The sequence below is a fragment of the Eumetopias jubatus genome, unplaced genomic scaffold (assembly GCF_037043125.1).
Source record: "Eumetopias jubatus isolate StellerSeaLion01/CBP00866 unplaced genomic scaffold, mEumJub1_p1.0 scaffold_8, whole genome shotgun sequence".
Taxonomy (NCBI): domain Eukaryota; kingdom Metazoa; phylum Chordata; class Mammalia; order Carnivora; family Otariidae; genus Eumetopias; species Eumetopias jubatus.
The window spans coordinates 41,614,347-41,636,418 of NW_028274814.1; the positions used below are offsets into that span (position 1 = coordinate 41,614,347).

The 22,072-nt window shown below is 45.6% G+C and overlaps 1 protein-coding gene across 6 annotated transcripts in view; it reads right to left on the reverse strand.

Annotated features, from left to right (window-relative positions):
• Window positions 1-22,072, reverse strand: part of CRACR2A (calcium release activated channel regulator 2A) — a 137,768-nt gene that overhangs the window by 98,900 nt on the left and 16,796 nt on the right. For 2 of the 6 annotated variants that reach the window (XM_028121063.2, XM_088025874.1), the window contains one exon: window positions 21,556-21,833. In XM_028121063.2, the coding sequence (XP_027976864.1) occupies window positions 21,556-21,726 (171 nt within the window). In that variant the 5' untranslated portion in view covers window positions 21,727-21,833. Of the gene's footprint in view, window positions 1-3,086; window positions 3,138-17,607; window positions 17,676-21,555; window positions 21,834-22,072 lie in introns of those variants that run through there. The other 4 variants (XM_028121065.2, XM_028121060.2, XM_088025873.1 and 1 more) reach the window with 3 other exon arrangements.

The following is a 22,072-nucleotide window of genomic DNA, read 5'->3' on the forward strand; positions in this document are numbered from 1 at the left end:
TTCTAACTGCTTCTAAAAAACCTAACCTCTGGACTCTCCGTGGGTACAAGAAAAGCACTGAACCAGGAAGATGGGGTGAGAGATACAAAGATATATTTAAGACTATCCCTTTCCTCAATGAATTTATAATTTTGCAAGGGGACAAGATACAAATAAAGGAGGCAGAGGATGAGAGTCACATGGGTACACATGAGGAAAGTTGCAGGAGCAAGCAACTCTCAGAACAGTCCCCCAGAACGAGGCCACTGTCCACAGCACTCCACGCCACCCAATTCTGGCTCTATTATTTCATCTTAAATGTTCAAGAAAATGGAGGTCAGCTCTGGCAGAGATAATCTGAATGAGTGGGTAATCCAAAAAAGACCAGCTTGCATTTAATGCTGGTTTGCATTATTTTTTTTTTTTTAGTAATACTTCCTCGGGAAACAGCTTCAGAGAGGTTAAGTAACTTTGTCTCAGGAAAACAGCGAATTAGTGACAGTGTGTGAATTCAATCCTAAGCCTGCCTCACTCTTTAAAACATCAGTTTCTCTATGAAATGGGACCAATGTGTGATACCTCACCAAATTGTGATAAAAATTAAAAAAAAATAATATACACGGGGTATCCAAAAATATCTGGTATAATAAGCACGATGTAGTAGGTGATAAGTATTATTATTCCCAGAGGTAATGTTATTGAGCCAAAGGGTATGCATATTTTTCTATGTATATTTTAAAGGCTCTTAATACAGACTACCAAAATGCTTTCCAAAAAAAAACACAAAAAACAGAAAAAAACAAACCTCAAACACAGTTAAGCAAGCCAGGACAGCATTGCCAAGGGGACCTGACCATGCCTCCTTACTGTTTTCACGATAAATGTTACATCTACAGAATGACCACGACCATCTATAAAGACGTCTTTGTAGACATCTTCCCCCACCGCCCTCACTGCATTCGCTGCCCCCCAAATGATTTCCTATTCTCTCAGCAATGTAATTCTCTTAGCATCTTCAAACATGGTTTACTTGCCTGGCATGCCCCCCCCCCCCCTTGTCTATACTAAGTCCTATGAACACTGAAGAATTCCATTTAAGGAGTACTTTCTCTGAGAAAACATTGTGACCTCAGCACAGTCTGACTTACATGCTTTTCCTCTGGGCTTCCAGAGCCTTCTGGACTTACGTCTGCTGCAGGAATTAGTCATGGTAGAGATTCACTTGTCAGTGCTCCTCCATCCCTCTCTCTCTCTCTCAACCTCTCTCTCTCTCTCTCTCACACACACACACACACACCACCTGCAAATGCCTTGAAAGAATGGATCACATCTCATTCCCCACACTTAGCAAAATATCTGGCTCATTGGCAAAGCTAAGTGAATGAACATCTATAAATAATAAAAAAAAAATGAGAACTCATGTTCTCTTTTCTGATTTAAGCTGAAGCAGAAAAGAAAACCAAGGGCCACTGTTCTACGCACCTTCTACCACAGCCACTCAAAGAACTAAATTCAAACATTTTCCCCCAGGTCCCAGTCCTGTAGGAATTACGATGAGTTTGGATAGCATATTCTTATCATGAATTTTAATGGCTGGTAGAAAATAAAAGGGGAAGAAGGACAATAATGAATCCAAACTGCAGAGACAAGCCTACCTGGCAACTCAGCCAACAGTTCCTAACCTTGCCTCTTCAAACCTCTGGTCTGAGTTCCTTCTCTGTTACCGACTCTTGTTCTGTCTCAAGCTCCTCTATCAAGAGGCTGGCAGGAACCACAGTGCCCTAAAAGGTTTTGAGTAGGTATCAAAAAAATCTGATTCAAGAGCTGACTTCACCATGTTATGGCCTTGGGAAAATGGGTTCATTTCTCTGAAAAGGTAGGAATAACTGTTTCTTACCTCTCCCAACAGAGGAAGGTCAGATGAAACACTGGATATGAAAGTGAATTGCACTGCTATATACAGACACAAATATATCCTTATCAATGCTATGGGAGAGATCAGAGAGCTGAGGAAGGAAAGCAGAAGACACTGGGCATGCTCCACTGGGGAATTGGCTCCTGTGAGTGACAAGTGGCTGTGGAGCCGCAAATCATAGACAGAGGCCAGGCTTTTCTGCCCCATGTAAAAGAGCTAGGACAAGTGACAACCTTCCTCCTGCAGAGGCATTGCTTAAACAAACTTAAGTGACATCTACTTATTTCACCAATTTCCCCAATGTCGTAGAGCCAACCTCTGTCATCTAGTTTTTAAGAAACGGTGTACCCATATCCCGGTTAAATACAGATGCAAAAATTCTCAACAAAATACTAGCAAACCAAATTCAACAACACCGTTAAAAGGATCATACACTATGATCAAGTGGGATTCATCTGTAGGTTGCAGAGGTGGTTCAACACATGCAAATCAATGACTATGCTACATCATATCAATGAAATGAATTATTATAAAATCATATGATCATCTCAATAGATGCAGAAAAAGCATTTGACAAAATTCAACATCTATTCATGATAAAAACTCTCAAAAAATTGGGTACAAAAATGTACCTCAACATAATAAAGGCCATATATGAAATGCTCACAGCTAACATCATACTGGCTGGTGAAGGGTTGAAAAGTTTTCCTCTAAGATCAGGAACGAGACAAGGATGCCCATCCTCACCACTCCCATTCAACATAGCACTAGTTCTAGCCACAGCAATGAGACACAAAAAATAAGTAAAAGGCATCCAAACTGTAAAGGAAGAAGTAAAATCACCTGTGTGTTGATAACGTGATTTTACATACAGAAAATCCTAAAGAGTCCACCAAAAAAACGGTTAGATCTGACCAAAAAATTCAGTAAAGCTGCAGGATACAAAATCAATATACAAAATCAGTATTTCTATACACTAACAACAAATTATCTGAAAAAGAAATAAAAAGAATCCCATTTACAATAGCATCAAAAATAAAATACCTAGGAATAAATTTAACCAAGGGGGTAAAACATCTAAACACTAAAAACTATGAGACAATAATAAAAGAAATTGAAGAAGATACAAATAAATGAAAAGATATCCCATGTTCATGGATTAAAAGAATTAATATTGTTAAAATGTCCATACCTGAATGGGAAGAAATCAGAGAGGGAGACAAACCATGAGAGACTCTTGACTCTAGGAAAAAAAACTGAGAGTTACAGAAGGGGGGGTGGAGGGATGGGGTAGCTGGGTGATGGGTATTAAAGAGGGCACATGTGATGAGCACTGGGTGTTAAATGCAACTAATGAATCATTGAACACTACATCAAAAATAAATGATGTACTATATGCTGGCTAACTGAATATAATAAAAAAAAGTCCATACTACCCAAAGCCTTCTACAGATTCAATGCAATCCCTCCTAAGATTCCAATGGCATTTTTTTTTTTTTTTTGCAGAATAGAAAAAAAAATCCTGAAATTAGTTTGGAACCACAACAGACTCCAAATAGCTAAAGAATACCAGAGAAAGGGGGACAGAACTGGAGGTATCATGCTTCCTGCTTTCAAACCATACTATAAAGCTATAGTAATCAAAACAGTATGGTACAAGCATAAAGACAGATGTATACACCAATGGAACATAATTGAGCCCCCAAATAAACCCACACATATACACTCACAAAAATTACCTTGAAATGGATTAAAGACTTAAATGTAAGACTGGACACCATAAAACTTCTAGAAAAAAAAAAACAGGGAAAAACTCTTTGACACTGGTCTTGGCAACATTTTTTTGGGTATTTAGATATGACAACAAAAGCAAAGGCAACAAAATAAAAAATACACAAGTGGAACTACATCAAATAAAAAAGCTTCTGCACAGCAAAAGAAACCAACAACAAAATAAAAAGGCAACGAACAAAATGGAAGAAAATACTTGCAAACCATATATTTGATAAGGGGTTAATATCCAAAATATATAAAGGAATCATACAACTCAATAGCAAAACAGAAACAAAACGGACAAAAGTCCCCAAATAATCAAATTAAAAATGAACAAAGGACCTAAATAAGCATTTTTCCAAAGAAGATACTCATTTAAACAGACAACAAGGACATGAAAATACGCTCAACATCACTCCTCTTCAGGGAAATGCAAATCAAAACCACAATGAGATATCACCTCACGACTGTTAGAACGGCTATTCTCAAAAAGACAAGGGGTAACAAGTGTTGGTGAGGACGTGGAGAGAAAGGGACCCTCATGCACCGTTGGTGGGAATCCAAACTGGTGCAGACACTGTGGAAAACAGGATGTAGGTTCCTCAAAAAATTAAAAATAGAACCACCACACAGTCTAACAGTTCAATTTCTGGGTATATATCCAAAGGAAATAAAATAACAGTCTCAAAGAGATACCTACATCCCCACATTCACTGCAGCATTATTTATAATAGCCAAGACATGGAAACAACCTAAAGTATCCATCGATGGATGAATTAATAAAGAAATATACATTATATATTACATATATGTGTATGTGATAATATATATGAATAATATAACGTGAATAATATAACATTATATATATAAATAAGATTATATTATTCAGCCATAAAATGTAATATACTCAGCCACAAAAAAGAAGAAATCCTGCATTTGTGACAACACAAATCTCGAGGGCGTTATGCTGAGTGAAAGACGTCAGACAGAGAAAGACAAATACTGTATGATCTCACTTATAGGTGGAATCGAAAAAAAACAGAACTCATAGAAACAGAGAAGAGATTGGTGGCTGCCGGAGGTGGGGAATGGGGTGGGGGAGGGAATGGGTAAAGGTGGTCAAAAATCACAAACTTAGTTATTCGATAAATAAGTCCTGGGGATGTAACCTACAGGCTGGTGACTAGCGTTGACAATACTGTATTTCATATTTGAAAGTGGGTGAGAGAGCAGACCTGAAAGTTCTTATCATGAGAAAAATTGTAACTATGTGCTGTGATAGACGTGAACAAAACTAAGTGTGCTAATTGGTTTTCAATTATACATATATGAAATCATTCTATTGTACATCTTAAACTTACACAATGTTATATGTTCGTTAACATATGTATTTCAATAAAGCTGGAAAAAAAAAAAAGAATAAAGAAACTGTCCTCCAGAAGGCTTGGGAGAAATGGCCTGTCTGAAGACTCGGGTTCTCGAATCTAAGCACTGGCTGATGAATACTAAGAACAGCCGCAGTGGCACCACCCTGGGCCTGAAGACAGGGGCTGAGGGAGGCAGTCTCCCCACCTTCGGTTTTCTTACTCACCTCACAGTCCTGGCCCCTGAGAGGATAGGTAACTCTTCACGTCTGGAGGTCACCTGCTACTCGTGATTTGAATCCCACCCAAGAAACACACAAAGATGAATCACACCTTGTTTTCCACCAGGGGCCACAGTGCAAGGCGTTTTATGCTAACTTGGGGGATATTGGAGCTAACGTCCCTCCCAGCAGGGCTGCAATGACCCAGTAGAAAACCGGCCTGGTCCCATCCTTTTCCAGGTTTTGGAGAGGAGGAGAAGTGGAGGGGTAGCCGTGAGAAGTGTGTTTAGCGGCCTGAGTCTGGAGACTGTGTCCAGCCCAGGGAGGGCAGAGTCCTGTGCATGAAAAGCGGGGTAGCCACAGGGCTAACCGGATAGCCCCTCTCAAAGCCCCAGCTCTCAGCAGTGCTCCTCAAGCTCCTTTGCACCCAATCTATAGATGCTGTCTGCACCACTGAAGCTCATCCTTGAAACAGACGTGCAGAATTGTGACCGGAATCACTGTCTTACCTAAGAAGGCAATGCAGTAGTGTTTCTAAGAAAAGCCTGAGGGCCCCACAAGGAAACAAGCTGAGAGGTGCTGGAGGAAGAACGGGCTCTGGGACAAGGAGATGATAGGCCTCCTTATCTAGTGCAGTTTGGGGATGTTAAGACTGTGGACCTGGAGAGGAAATTTGTAGAATGCATTGGCCACAGGCTAAGTAGCATGGTCTGAGAGCGTGCTTGAAATCACTGGAGGTAGCAGTGGTGATTCAAGGGGGTTAGGATTATATCTCACACCGCTGCTGAGGCCAAATCTCCAACCATAGCTGGATGTGGCAGACCCGGTGTATATTACCAGTGAATTTGGCCTCTGTACAGCTCATGTGCACAAGTCATGTGCATATGTGAAGTAATACGGCAATTCTCTGTGAAGTAATATGGCACTTGGGCACTCCTTCCTTCCTTCAATAAATATTTACTATGTGCAGGTACTGTTTTAAGTGCCAAAAGGCAGCAGTAAGTCAAATCCAGCAAGCTTTTGACCTTGTGGAACTTACATTCTAGTGGAGAGAAACAATAAATACATAAACCCTGTAAGTACCTTCAGATAATAATGAGTGCTGGAAGAAGATACCCATCCTCCCTAAGTCACCTGTCGGTACCCCTCACTGGCATCGCAGCCATGGAGGCTGCGAGCAACCAGAATGGGGAGGCTCCACCCTCTAGTGGTTTCCTGGGCAGTGTCCTTCGCAAAGCCTAGAAGTGGGAGAACAGGAGAATGTCGCCTTGTCTGCCCCGAGCTGCCAATACCTGGGAAGCTTAGGTCATACCTATTTAGAAAAAAAAAATTACTTAGGCTATATACGGAGACGTTGATAGTATTACTTCTAGATGGTAATCTTAAGAGATAATTTATTTTTATTTTCTTCTGAATTTTCTAATGTTTTTATTATTACGATGTATTAGTTTTGCAGTAATGGAAAAAAATCTCTTTTTAAATGAGAAGATAAGCCTAGCCAAATCAAATTAATGAGAAGATAAAGTTGGGAGGGCGTCTGGGTGGCTCAGTTGGTTAAGCATCTGCCTTGGGCTCAGGTCATGGTCCCAGGGTCCCGGGATCAGGATCCAGCCCTGGGTCTGACTCCCTGCTCAGTGGGGAGTTTGTTTCTCCCTCTGCCCCTCCCCCTGCTCCTGCGCATGCTCTCTCTCTCTCTCTCAAGTAAATAAAATCTTAAAAAAAAAAAAAAAGAAATATATTTGGATAGGTAGGCAGGGACCAGATCTCAGGATGGTGAATAACATCTTACCACACCACTTTGTGGTTTATAAAGCAATTGCACCAAATTATCTCCCTCAACCTTCACGAGACTTTCTCAAGGTTACACAGAAAATAAACCTCAGTGCAGGAAAATACCTGACCGTTAGGTCCTTGACTCCTCGGCCAGTATGTTTTTCATTATTCCACCTGCCCTTCTGTAGCTGACCTCATTTCTCTTTATAGCTGAAGCCTCCAGAAAGCCCCTGAGCACCCCAGGTCCTAATTCCCCTTCTCTCTGCCTTCAGCCTCCCCTACAGTGACCACACAGACTCGTTCATATGCGGTTTTACTGAACTAGTCTTTACTGAGCCCCTACCAGTTTCTGAGCATTGTACTAGGTGTTCAGGATACAGCGGAGAACCAAAAAGTTCCCTCAGGGCAGGGGAGAGGCTTTAACTCATGAATGAATATATAATACAAATGTAACCACAGTGAAATAAAAGTGAAGACTGTTATGCAAAAAATTAGCACCAAAGGGAGCAGATTGGGATGGGGCATGACTAGCCCTTGGCTCAATGATGAGCAACATATTGTCACTGAGTCCCCAAGGTAAGTCAGGCAGATATTCTAGTTGGAGACCAAGATTACAACAGTCCAAATCTCAGAGAATGCACATTCTGGATGGAGAGGCAGCAAAGCCAAATGAAAAGTTAATTACGGACTTCATGTGCGCTAAACCTTCCCTGGAACAGAGAGGAGTTTACCAAGCATATCATCAGAACTGTCACAAGTCAACATCAGAGATGTCACAAGGTAATTGTCGCTGGGAGAGGTCACTCTCAGAAGTCTGGGAACGGGAGCGAAAGGGCATGACCGTACAGAAAATGTGCAGCTAACCCCACAGGACAAGAGTTTCTGTGTCTGGGCGGCACGGGCTTGACCACAAGACCGCAGGACATTACAGGTGGGAGAGGACTAGAGGGGGCTGACCTGCAGGAAAGTCTTCCGTGCAGAAGGTGGGACCTGAGTGGCCTTGGGGAGGGAATGGGATTTGGGGTAATCTCATTTAGCAAGGTCACCAGGATGTCCGGGAACCTGGGGCACAGTCCGGGCACTTTCTCTTCCAGAGCCTGGTGGCTGGCTTCCTGGCCTCTTACCTGTCTGGGGACTGGAGCGGGGAGGACCTGGTCCCTCTATCATGTCTGAGTGTGTCGAAGCATCCCTCTAGCTGTGCTCTGAAGAGCCAGGAGCGATGCTGGCCACCCAATGCTGAACTCAAAGACTGATTTCAGCACCAGGCAGGCTGGCAAATGAAGAGAACACCCGGCTAATTATCGCGCCTGTGCATGGGGTTTTCTGCAATATATCCATAAGTGAAGCTCAGAAGCTTCCAGGTGCTGGGAGTCACTGGGGACCTAATATTCAAGCCAGGTTCTGTTATCAGTTGCCATTTGCTATCACAGCACCACAGCAGGGATCTGGGCTCTGGTGAGCGCACTGCACACACCAGCCACTGGAAGGTAACAGTAGCAATAAATATTTAATAATGGCAGCAAACTTTCATACGGGCCTTAAGAGTCCAGAGAGGCTTTTATAATCCATTGCTGCATGGTTTTCAGAGGTTGTGTTGCCTTATTTGTAGTAAGGACAGGCCATGCCTCCTGGACAACAGCTGGGGGTGCTGGACATCACCCAGGTACCTCTCCACATGCCACTGAGGCATCTTCAATGACACCTGCATCTCCAAGGCACTTTGGGTAGTGTGGTCTGCGGGTAGTGGAGGAGAGCCTTAGGCGAAGGCTCTGGGAAGCTGTGCTCAACCCAGATCTCATTCTGTGCCTTTTCTGCTTGAGAAACACAAGACTGTGGCTTTAGATGGCCCTGGGCTCGAGTCCCAGCTCTGTCCCTCATGACCTGTGTGACCCTCAGCAAGTTATCTAACTTCTCTGGGCCACCTTCCTCCTCTGTTAAACATGAGTAATAGGAGTCTATCTTGTAAAGTTGTCCTGAAGATAGTAAGACACAGAGCACATGAGTGCCTAGCCCAGGGCCTGCCCTAGCCCTCAGTAAGTACTGATTCCATTACTGTTGTTATCACAGACAGACTGCACTGGGTCACTCCCTCGACCAAAGCCACAGACAAGGACAGGGCTCATGGCATAGCCATTGTCCCTGTTGCTTGGTGAAATCAGCATGCGGCAGCAGGGTGCACCCAGATGCCCTGGGGAGGCACCTGGATTTTGGTAGGCAGCATTTCCCTTGGCTGCCATCACTGGGGCGGATAGTGCCATCTTGCTCCTGAGCCCTACAACGGCCCTGTTCACTATGGAAGCTGCAAACCACAGAAGGCCCTTGAGCACCTGAAATGTGGCCAGTCCCCATTGAGACGTGTTGTAAGAATAACCTCGTGCAGAAAAAAAGGGGTGTCGAACACAGGATTAACACATTCATAGACTGACTACGTGTGAAATGATATTTGGGGTATATCAGGTCAAATAAAATGTTAATAAAATTAATTCCCCTGTTTACTTTTTTCTAAAGTGGCTACGAGAATATCGAAAGGTACACGTGTGGCCCGTGTTCGATCCCTACTGCACAGTGCTGCTCTGGCCAAGTGAGCTCCACGAAGGCCGAGGCTTTGTGGCTTCGGGTCACCTCTGTGTCCCCAGCGCATGGAACAGGCCCTGAATGAATGACGGAGGCTGTGCTCGAAAAGGTGGGGACAATCTTGAGGCAGTTTGGGGGCAGTGTGGGTGTCATACAGATGAGTAACCTGAGTCTGGAAAAAGTACTAAAAACATGTCCCCAAACAGCCAGGTTCAAACCAAGTGCATCTCAAAACCTATGCTCTTTCTATTAAATACCTTTACCTCCCACAGCAATATAGAGTTGCGGAAAGAAAAGTAGAATTTGGATTTTTTTTTTTTTAAAGCCTACTCCCTCACATTAGCCCTAATGTCCCAGCGTGGGACAAGTGGCCTGGCCTCCTTGGGCCTCAGGCTCCTCATCTCTTCTGTACTATGTCAGCCACAAGACTGCATCAATTTCTTTTTATTGGTGTGTAGAGAGAAGAAATCCCATGCCAGAAGGTAGTCTCCAAGGCTGAGCCCTGCATATTTTCTCAGTCTCCTCTCCACTCTTCGGCTCTCGGGCTGAGATTTCCCCACATCGCCCAAATCAATAATTTGTTTAAGGGTTCGCTTTGATTTTACTTAGTTTTAGATGCTTTTCATCAGAAGCCAAAACCCTGCAGACCTTTTTCCTTGATCTTGTAATGAAATTCCCTCAGAGATATTTAATTCTAGATAGAGCTTCAGCTATGCCACAGATCCTTTAAAGAAAAAAAAAGACATCTAAATAACAAACATCCTGCCATCTTCAAATAAAAAGCTCAGAAGGCAAACAGGCTTGTCTCCCTTACATCTGCCTCTACTCTTCTGTTGCCAACTATACTGACGAATTCCCTACATTTTGTTTCAAAAAAAAAAGGAAGGTACTCAATATACCACAGCCTCTCATGTTCCCACACATGCCCTGAAGGGATCCTGATGCTCTGTGAACATTCTCTGCTGCTTTTATGCCAATCAAACACGCTTATGTGCTCTGCTTGGCTCTCACCTGTGGCCCGCTGAGTGAATTCCCCTCCCTACATGGAGCTTTCTGGAAAAGAGCCTGTGTTATTTCCATTCCCAACCCTGGCTCAAAGGCCTCTGGAATTTTAACCTAAGAGAAGAGTAGCTTCGAGCCCAAACTGATTTCTTGGAGAAGATCTCACCCACCTCTCCCCGCCCTAGGGTGAAACGCCAACACTATTTTTGATTAGAAAGGATAAAAAAAGATTTACCAGACTCAACCATGTCATTCCAAAGCAAGAGAAGGGCCTCAGCCAGGTACCAGGGGTAGAGCTGCCTTTTCAATGCAACCCGACGAAGGATGCAGAACACACTTCATCACCCACCCGTGTCTCAGCCACTTGTTGAATTGTTACGGATTTTTGTTGCCTTCTCTGACACCCAGCAGACCAGGGCTTGAGTGCACAGTTTTAAACAAGCAGCAAGCATCGGGGCAATAAATCTGCTTTTTTCAAAAGAAGAGTGTGCTGCATTCCAAAGCCAAACAAATTTCACCCGGTGGTTCTCTTCAGCTAATGCTTACGGAGGGACCCCTTAGTGCAAGACGTGTCAGATAACAGGAATAAAAAGTGAGCAGCCCATTATCCGTGCCCTCAAAAGCTCACAGTCTAATGGAGATAGATGTATGTGACAAACTTAAACATAAGGCAGAATGAGGAAAGGTAGTCAGAAAAGTATGTGTGTGTGTGTGTGTGTGTGTGTCCTGAAAAAGGATGGGAAGAAATATACCCCAATGTTATGTTATGTTAATAGTGAGCATCTCTGTTTATTGGATCTATGGGTAATTTTTTCCTCTTCCTTACTATTTGTTATATTCTCTGATAGTTCTTTTTATGATAAACATACCTTGCTTGTAAATAAAGTATGTTTTTCAAGAAAAAAAATTCAACAGATTATAAAGGACTCCTATCTGGGTGATAGATCAAGACTTTGTGGAGAACAGGGCATGTCTATGGGCCCTGTAGGAATGACCTCAGGCAAAGGAGGAGCATGAAATGGACCCTAGAGCTGGAGCGATGGAAAGGACAATTTGGGAAAATGTGAGTAAGAAGATAGTAGGCACAGGTACTCACCTAGAGTGAGAAGTACGGGTGGGGGGGGCTGGGAGGCCTCGAATGCCACGCCAAGTACACTCGGTTGCTTATTCTTTGTGTTTCTATGGCCCTTTGTATTGGCTGCTAGTGTAACACTCATCACACGGCATTATACTTAGTTGTATTCATGTCTATCCCCCACGAAATTTTTAGCTCTAGGAGGTCAGGGATCACGGCTCATTCATTCTGTAACCATAGTACCTAGCTTAACAACTAGCCGCTTCGCGCACGCGCCAAAAGTGCCAGGTATGCGGAAGTAGAAGCGTATCAATTGCCCGCTTTGTTTGTGCTCAGGCCTCAGACCTTGGGAGACGGCTCTCCTCTAAGCCCGCGGAGTTAAATAAACCTCCTATTCTCCAAGATCTCCGGGTCCCACTTGGTTCTTCCGCCAGGTGATCCAGTCCAGGTTCCGTAACAAACATAGGGACACACAGCACCCATGGGGACTCGCCCTGTACATGGAAGAGCTCCAGCCCATCAGAAGTAGGACTTGTGGAAAGAGCCCATTCCCAGGCTGTGCTCTGCCTCAGGGTCATGGCAGGTGAGGTTAGGGTCTCGGGAAGGGGCAGCTAAGTGCCCCTGTGATACTTGACACCAGCCGTGGTCTTCCATCCCTGCTGCCTAACGTTGGCCCCACATCTCATTTGAAGATGCTCTTCTCCTTCACAATCCACAGTGGGCAAGGATGTGTGCTCAGGTTCCTGGAGGCAGGTGGATGCCTGGGATGCCCTCTAGCCGGACATCCTATCCGGCAGATCCCAAAATTACTCCTGAGGCTAACAGCTCCACTCTGACTTGCACCCAGCATTTTGCAGCCTCTCGTTCAACATTAAAACAGTAGCCACCGACCTAACAGTGCCATGGGGTGGTGTCCATAGAAGGAAGTGACCTCCTTCCTTTTGAGGCATTCGTTCCCAGCAAATGAAATGAAAGAGTTCTTATGTCCTTCGCTCGTTTCTGGGACAGTGGGTAATGTTACATCCCCAACACAGCTGAGAGTTGAAGACTAAGAATAACCACAGGTCACTTGCTCCCCTCTGTTTCCTCTTCTCTCTGCCTCCAATCCAGGTGCCCACACCCACCCCCAGCTCAGCGCGCTGCAGTCCCTAGATGGTGCTTGCCAGACAGCGTTTGATTGCTTCCTCACTCCGAAGGCAATCATACTCAGGTGACCTCTCTGCTCCCACAGTACTGGTCCTCCCTGAGTTGGCTGTTGAGGACAATGCCTGGGAAATGCACACACAAGATCCAGCAATGTGATCAGTGAGCCCATGTCTGGGGCGCTCTCACCCTCTCTCAGCTTTTGTGCACCAGCCAGAAAAGTCAAGGAGGACACCAAGTTCATATGAGCATTATCAATGAACGATTTCCCTTGCTTACGTTCTCAGACAATAGGGCATGGTTCCGTGTTCCATCGCGCAGTGCCTGCGAGATGCATCTGCACCTGCATGAGCCTTGAGGTTGGCTGCTCTCCTTCCAGGGCAAAGACTGAGGATGGTCCCTCTGGAGTTCATCAGAAGCGATATGACCGCGCGGAGGGATCTATGTCTAGGACCTTGGCTGATCCAGCCAGCGGCAGCAGCAAAACCACCCAGATTTCCAGGGCTGAAAAAGAACGGCTTTGCTCGCATGTGAAGCCCCTGCTGCAGGGGCACTGCTGGTGTGAGAAGAGGTGAGAACAGAATGGATTTGGGGACCAGCTACGGGAACCCAAAACAGACGTGAGTGTTGAGGCACATGTCTCCAGGCCAGGCAGGAGGGTGCCCCTAAAACATTACCCTGTCCCTCCCTCCTCAGTACCCCTCAGCGGCTCCCGTGCTTGCAGGAGGAGGTGCAAACTCGCTTCCTGGGCTTCTGGGGCCCTTTGCGGTCCTGCAAGGCACTGCAAAGACGATTCCCTGAGGTAGGATGGGCCAGCACGGACAGGAGGGCATCTTTCTCAGCAACAGGAATCGTCCACACCCAGGGATTCTCTGAAGGTCTGTTCTCGCCGTCCTTCCACCCATCCTCCCTACAGTCACACCTTCTTGCTCTCACTCGTTTTCCTGCCATATCTTAAAAAACTCCTGGGGCGCCCGGATGGCGCAGTCGGTTAAGCGGCCAATTCTTGATTTCGGCTCAGGTCGTGATCTCAGGGTCCTGGGATCCAGCCCCCCATTGGGCTCCCTGCTCAGCAGGGAGTCTGCTTGAGGATTTCTCTCCCTCTCCCTCTGCCCCTCCCCCTCTCAAATAAATAAATTTTTAAAAATGAATGTTTTTTTTAAAAACCTCATACTCATTCCCTCTTACCAAATGTTATCCACCCTGCAGGCAGTGTCTTGGTTTTCTAGAGCTGCCATAACAAATCATCAAAAACTAGGTGTCTTAAAATAGCAGAAATGTATTTTCTCATGGTTCTGGAGGCTGAAAGTCCTAGATCTAGGTGTCCACGGGCTGTGCCCCCTCTGAAGGTGCTAGGGGAGAAATCAGTCCTTACTTCTTCTGGCTTCTGGTGGTTCCATAAGAATAATCTATACCTTTGTCCTCACATGGCCTTCTCCTCTCTGTGTCTGTCCTCCATGTGCCCAAAAGTGTCTATAAGGACACTTGTCATTGAATGAAGGGCCCACATGGATGACCCAACATGATCTCATCTGGAGATCTGAGACTTAATTACACCTGCAAAGCCTCTCCTACTGATAGGATCCCATTCGTAGGTCTGGAAGGTAGGAAGCGGACCTATTTTTCACCGTTCACCCCACTGGAGACAGTGATTCTCAACCCTCCTCTGGAGACACTTGTAGACTCCAGACACCTGGTCCTCAATCCGAGATTCAGTGGCAGATGATCCTGGGTGGAGTCAAGGTGTGAAGTATGTGTGTGGACTTTTGTGTTTGCTTTTGTTTAAGTTACCTGGTTTCTCAGGAACAACTTGGGGAGAACCACAATTCCAAGGCCCGAGGACTCATCACATCTCGCCCAAGCAGACTCTAGGAGTGATAACCGACTTTCCTGACTGCTTTCTCCTCCAGGATTAGTTCAATGGAGCCACAGATCGGACTGCCATCTACTGGTTTTTTTAACGTTGCGCAAATGTCAGAGGCCTCAGAGACCTCCAACTGTGCTCTACACGCTCTCCAATCCACACCCTGTTCCTATAACAAATATTTGGAAACACCCTCTAAGAGGCTTGAAGTGACCCTCCCAGATACGGGAGTCAATCCACATGCATAATTTAGCTCTAATTGTAATATACAGGAGAAAAAAAGAAAGCACTTTATATTAAAATAATAAATATTTCAATACATAAGTCTCCATGCAGGACTGCATGGGAACACATTAATGTAGTCAAGGCTTACACCTGCTTACAATGAATAAGATTAGATCATACACTTCATATGAAGAGTACAAGGAAAAAGACCAGAGGACAACAGAATTAAAAAAAAAAAAAATGTTCAGAGGAGAAATAACAAACCCACTTACTGGTTTGTATCTGATGACAGGAAGAAGGAAACAGCCTCAACTGAGATAGGGATAGCATGTCAGGTGAAATCACTAACGAGAAAATAGATAAAATAAGGAAGTATGTTATTCTTGTGAACGAGTTAAACTTTATACAGTGTCATAATAATTGATGCTACTGACACGGGACAGGGCAGTGACAAAGAATCATGGAAAACATCGTCTCCACCCTGGAAATCCCACCCACAGGGTGGAGGCATACATTCAGTCTTGAGCATTACAAGAGGTGTGGAAGCCACCTCCCTTTCATTCAGGCAGTGGGGGGAGGCCGGATTGAAAAATGTTCTTTGAGAGGCACCTGGGTGGCTCAGTCGGTTAAGCGTCTGCCTTTGGCTTAGGTCATGATCTCAGAGTCCTGGGTTTCAAGTCCTGCATCCAGCTCCCTGCTCAGCGGGGAGTCTGCTTCTCCCCCTCTGCCTCTGCCCCTTCTCCCTGCCCATGCTCTCTCGATCTCTCGATCTCTCTCAAATAAATAAAATCTTAAAAAAAAAGAAAATCTTGTTTGATACATCTCAAAGTAAGAGTGAAAAAGAAAAGCAACTCCAAAGTAAATCATTGTAATGTCTACTTTTTGCAAGAGGTTTCTCATCATTGTCCTACAATTGGATATACATATATTAGAATGTAAACTATTTTAAAAGCAGTTTTTATAAAGAAGTTTATCAACATGGTGACATGCCATGTGCCTCTGCTAATCTAATAAGGTGTCGTCCTGCAACTTTGTGTGTTAGATGAAGTCTCAAATCTCCCGTTACAAATCTGCAAGTGGCCTCCTTGCTTTTGCGGTAACTACATGTTGCACTGAAACTCTTGTCAGTTAAGTGTATGTTTGGAAATGCTCTAATCTAGACAGAATGCATAGAGTGGGGAAATTATCCAATCATTTTAAGATTTTTGTCTTTATGTCATTTAGGCTTCTCTTCCCCAAAAAACAGCTCCTAAATTACTGGGATCTTGGCATCACTTACTTGAAAACTTTTTAGTATGACTACGTAGGAAAGTATAACTGATTTATATTTGTTTTGGGTTGAGTTTGGCAGGGCAGGTGACAAGTCTTCATTGACGGGGCTGATTTGCACATGGAATCATGATTGGAATCCCAGCACACACATGCAGGAAATTCTTGGGCATTTGTCAAAACCATCCCACAGATTTACAAAACACCTTCTAGGGCTTCGATCCTGAAAGCCCTGTGGTCCCTGGACCCACAGCAGCACCTGGGAGTCTGTTGGAAATGCAGAATCTTAAGCCTTGAGCTAGACTTACTGGATCAGAATGTGCATTTTTAACAAGACCCCCAGGTGATTCCCATGCACCCTGAATGGGTTTGTAAAGCACTCCTCTGGGGGCAGTACTGACCGCATCAGGAATACTGACCAAAGCTAACCTTCCTTGTTTCTCCAATGAGGAAGCAGGCCCAAGAAGGTTGGTCGACTGTATATTTTGCTCCTCCTCTTGTCACCAAGCTCCGTGAGGACAAGCAGGGCCTGGGGTTCTGCTCTCATAGCTGCACACAGCCACCAGCACAGATGAGCGCACACAGCTGTGGCCCTAGAAAGGCCCCTTGTCTGTATTCCCTCAGGACTGAATTCTCCTTTTTACCCAGGAAACAGTGGCCTTCCATTACGCATCTGTAGAAGCACAAGCAATAGATCCCCAGCGCTCACTTGGACTGAGTTTCTGACACCTCTGTTTTGAAAATTTTGCCCCTGTGCCGAAGACCAGTGTCTGAATGAAGAGCAACCGTCTTCCTCCCCACTCCCTCTGCCAGGAGGCTGCTGTGGTTAGCCTCCTGCTCAGAGAAAGAATAAATAAAAGCAACACCCCCTGTTGCTCTATGATAACTACAGAGATGCTAGATGCTTTGGCACGCAAACTGAGGGGAGAAGAAAAATAAATGGCAGCAATAAAAAGCCAGGAAAGGAGCTTCCCTATCACAAGAAGCCCCAGCAGGCAGATCCTGCTGCTGACATGTGACTTAAAGGTCAGATTCAGGGGCGCCTGGGTGGCTCAGTCGGTTGAGCGGCTGACTCCTGGTTTTAGTTCAGGTTGTGATCTCGGGGTCGCGAGATTGAGCCCCACATCGGGCTCCACACTCAGTGTGGAGTCCTGAGATTCTCTTTCTCCCTCTCACTCTGCCTGTCCCCCTGCTCATGCACTCTCTATAAATAAATAAAATCTTTAAAAATAAATAAATAAATAAATAAATAAATAAATAAATAAATAAATAAATGTCAGATTCAATGACCTATGAACTACACCCTCCTGGCCCATTCCCCCCCGAAACTGCTACCCCTCCCCCCACACCAGCTGCTAGCAGAATGGCCAAGAACAGAGAAAAGCAGAGATGGGAGCAGCGAGGGGGAGAGGAGGCTTCCTTCAGCCCACCTTTCCACCACGACAGAGGCCAAGTCTCCAAGGAGCCTCCAGCCTGCAGAGCTGCAGCCACCGCCAGCTTCAGCCTGGGCTATGGGCAGAAGGATGGCTCAATATCTTAGCCCACAGTCTCCACTTCCGGGCCCTCACTTCCTCCCTTCTTTGAGCAATGGTAAAGACCCAAGACAAACTGGAAACCACCCACCCTGTCACTCCGCTGCAGTGAGTCTGTTTCTTTTATCACATGGAGGCCCCAGCCCGACACATGACGCCATTCCCACACCACACTGACCAGGTGGCACCGCAGCCTCCGTGGACACGGCCTGACTAGGCTCCAAGGGCCAGGGTGTGGCTTGCTCCCCTTTCCTCTCACATCTGGCACACTGCCTCACCTTCAGAAGCTGTTCTGCAAGTGTCTGGGGACCGGAAGAGTAAAGGGGGCAATGGGGCCGATGACAGTGTGACAGACCATAAAGGATGAGCCCTCACCTTTGTTAGGAGAACAAAAATGCTTTCTCGTCACAAGCCTTCTTCGGGGCATGTCACCAACTCGCCCATTTCCAGAGCCTGCTCTCTTATCTGGGTCATGACCTGACGGCAAGCTTAAAACGTGAGAGATGTAACTGTAAGTCACACCATTTTCTTTTAAGATCCGGAGGCAGCATAAAAGATTAGCTAAAGCATCAGGTTCTAGAGCCAGAAATTCCTGCGTTCAGATAATCGTTCTACAGAGCACGAGTTACAAATCTTGGTCAAGCGACTTCACTCTGATCTATAAAATGCAAATAGGAATACCACATCCTCATGCGGTTCTGGTGAAAGAGTGCATGCAACAGAACAATCCTTCTGACCGTCAAGTTCATCTTTATCTCGGGTCTCCAAGCAGCTACTCAGTCTGTGCTAAAACAACCAGCGAGCAGGGTTCCTCCCTTTCTACTCTGAGGCAAAAAGGCACGGACATAACAAGACGGCGCTGCACACCCAAGTGTCCAGACAAGTAACACAGGTGAGCCAACCCATCAGGTGCGAACGAAGGAGAATCACACCCACACAGACATCTGCCCTCGCCTTTTCTTCTTGAAAAACACCCCCCTTGGCTTTCATTTGCCAGTTTGAAGAGACACGAGTCCCTGAGTTCTCTTCTTTCTTCTTTAGCTACCGTAGGAAGGACTCCACAGTGGTGTCGCTCTGTGGCAGTCAACACTCCGACTTAATAGAAGACAGAACGGGGGTAAGGGCAGGGAAACGTCAGATGGGAACAGGCCAGTCCCAACGTCAGGGATCCTTAGAGACAGCAGCTACTCAGTCCAAACCCAGGGTTATTAGAACCCACTGTTTCCAGTCCTTTTGATAATTTAAAGGTAGTATAGAATTTTTAAATGTTATACACATTTAGTCACGAGGCAGAATGGCAAGCTTACTCACTGCACCATTACTTGTAATAAACGCCAAAGGACTGAAAACGGTGACCTGTGCCCATCGGTAGGGGATTGGTTGAATCAATTAGGGTACATCCCTACAATGGCTCACTATGCCTCTGTCAAAAAAAAATCAGAAAATTCTCACCATATCACAGGAAACAAGCACCAAGATAAATTAAGTGGAAAAAAAAAAACAAGGTTTAAAAAAGTGTGTATAGTAAGAAAAGACAGGATAGAGGTATCAAGTATATTTGTACCGACTTGTACTTGCAAAATGAAACTCTAGAAGGATGTATAAAACTAATCAAGCTGATTATTGTCCCAGGAGGGGGCAGGGCAGGCAAACAGAAGCCAAGATAAGATTTCAGTAGATAACTTCCTAGAACTATGTAAACATATTGCCTATTCAGAAAATGATATAAAAATATCGTGTTAAAAAAAATACACCAGCCACTGTGAACAATGCACATTTTCAGGCTACAAATGGAATGGCCTGAAGGCCCCTGGGTTATAACTTCTGTACTAACGGGTCCTAAACTGGGGAAGCAGCAAAACTGGCAGCAAAGGGAATGAGTTCTCCTAGGTTTGGAAACAAGCAGGTTGTTGAGTGTCTGTTATCTGGGACTCCCTGTGAATTGCCTGGCAATGAGCTGGTTGGGTCCCAAAGCTCCGCCTCCCCCAGGGAAAGGGGACACAACTTCCCACAGGATGAGGTGGGGCTCCCCCACTTTCCTTGAAAATTAAGGCTGCCTGGAACCCAAGTGGTCTGGTTTTTCCCCTCCGTTGGGACCTCTCCCCAACTTGTCCTATAAAACGGGAGAATTATAGGAATATGGAGGTCCTCCCCCAGAGCACAGTATCCCGGTGTGTCCAGCCAGGCCCCAGCTCACGCAAACTTCCCCGGAGAATGCCAGAGGACAGAGAAGAGGGGGCACATGCTTCTCAGCACCAAGGGACACTCAATATTCATGCCTTTCATATGTGCTCGTCTTGCCACCCTGGATGAGCTTACACTTAGTGTTCTGGGTTGAATGGCAATCTCCAATAAAGACCTGTTGAAGTCCTCACCTGCAGTGCATCAAATGGGAGCTCATTTGGAAATAAGGTCATTGCAGATGTCACTAGCTAAGATGAGGTCATCCTGGGGTGTGGTGGGCCCCTAGTCCAATAAGAAGGCAGTCGTGTCGGGGCACCTGGCTGGCTCAGTGGTTAAGCGGCTGCCTTCGGCTCAGTTCACGATCCCAGGGTCCTGGGATCGAGCCCTGCATCAGGCTCCCTGCTCAGCAGGGAACCTGCTTCTCCCTCTCCCTCTGCCTGCCACTACCCCTGCTTGTGCTCTCAATCTCTCTCTCCCTACCAAATGAATGAATAAAATCTTAAAAAGACAGCTGTATGAAGATAAAGATACAGAGGGAGAAAGCCATGTGACAGTGAAGGCAGAGTGTGGATTATGTGGCCACAAGCCACAAAATGCTGAAGATGGTTGACAAACCCCCAGAAGCCGGGAAGAGGCAAGGAAGGATTCCCCTATAGACTGGAGAGGGAGCATGGCCCTGCCAACGCCTGGACTCTGGACTTCAATCCTCCAGAACGGAGAGATGATTAATTTCTGCTGTCTTAAATCACCCCGTTTGTGGCACTTTGTTACAGCTGCCGTAGGAAATGAATGCGCTCTGGCCAGCTCACGTGGCAGGGGTAGCTGACGCTGTCCCATCTCAGGAGGTGCTCGGAAGGCACTGATGGCATCTCTGTCCCAATGGATGAAAACTCTGGGACCTGGGCTGATTGAGTTTTATTGTATAGGTGTGCAGTAAAAACTCAGTCCATCAGTCATTACCGAGTACTGACCTTGTGAAGAACATAGGAGAATTCAATGTTCCATGACTGCCCTGGGGAGTTGGACAATGTGATTGAAGATTTAAGACAGACACAAGAAATATAACACATGTATACATACACACATACGCATTATATACATATATAATACATGTAATACAGTACATTTCATAGTGGCCAAGGAAGCATGACCTCACCCCTCAGTGGATGCCACAGATGTCACTCCTAACTAAATCCCACTGCACTGCCATCTGGCCTCAATCTTCTACTGTATTTCATTTTAGCTGCTCCTGTTAGGTGTGTTTGGAAGACCTGGGAAAGTGTCAGGATGTCAGGCTAGTAGTCAATTTCTAGAAGCTGTCACCACGCTCCCAGCTGAGCCCAGACTCATTGCTCAGTGCAGATACCCACTGCTGTCCACAATCGTTACCTGCTACCTCTGGTCAAGACTCTCCCATCAGTTTCTTACCAGCTCCTTTCACCTGTTCAGAGCCTATTCCACAGTTCTCCACAAACCTGACATGCAGGAAAGTCAAAATCCAGGTAGGTTGGTAGGTCAGACTACAAGAGTTTTTAAGAGGGGCTCCAGAAAATCAGAGACCCCTAGCAGAGATACTGCATCATCATTCAGAATGTTTGCTTATTTAGCCTGGCCTTCTCGCAAGTTCCCACCACACCTGCTCAAGGAACCTCCGGTTCTTACCATAAGCAAGTCCCGTGGCCCCTTACACACGTGGGGTCGGGGAGGCAGCACACCGGGCCTGAACGCTCCTGGAGCTCTCTCTGAAGGCCAGGCCTCCGGGTCGAGCAGCTGCTCCGGGAGGAAGAGACGTGCTCGTGCTGAGTGCCAGGTGGACACCCAGGCAGGGCTCATGAGGAAAAGCCGAGCGTCGCTCCCGCTCCACCCTTGACCAGCAGCCCAATGACGTGACTTTGGCTCCAGGCCAGTCTCCTGAGAGGCAGCTGTGGTCAGGGCATGACCTGCAGATGGAACAGACAGAGGAAAAGTCTCTTCACTTTGACTTCAAATAATTCATTACAGATACTCAGAGTAGAAAAGACCTTTGAAGTCACTTAATTTGTATCCTGTTGCTTTTCAAATAAATTTCCAGCTGGGATTTGGGTCTGGTTTTGAAGCAGACACTGTGCTTAAGCAACATCCATTTCTCCCTTGCTCCTTTCCAACAGAACTCCAGTGGTGTTATCATTCAGGGTAGGTG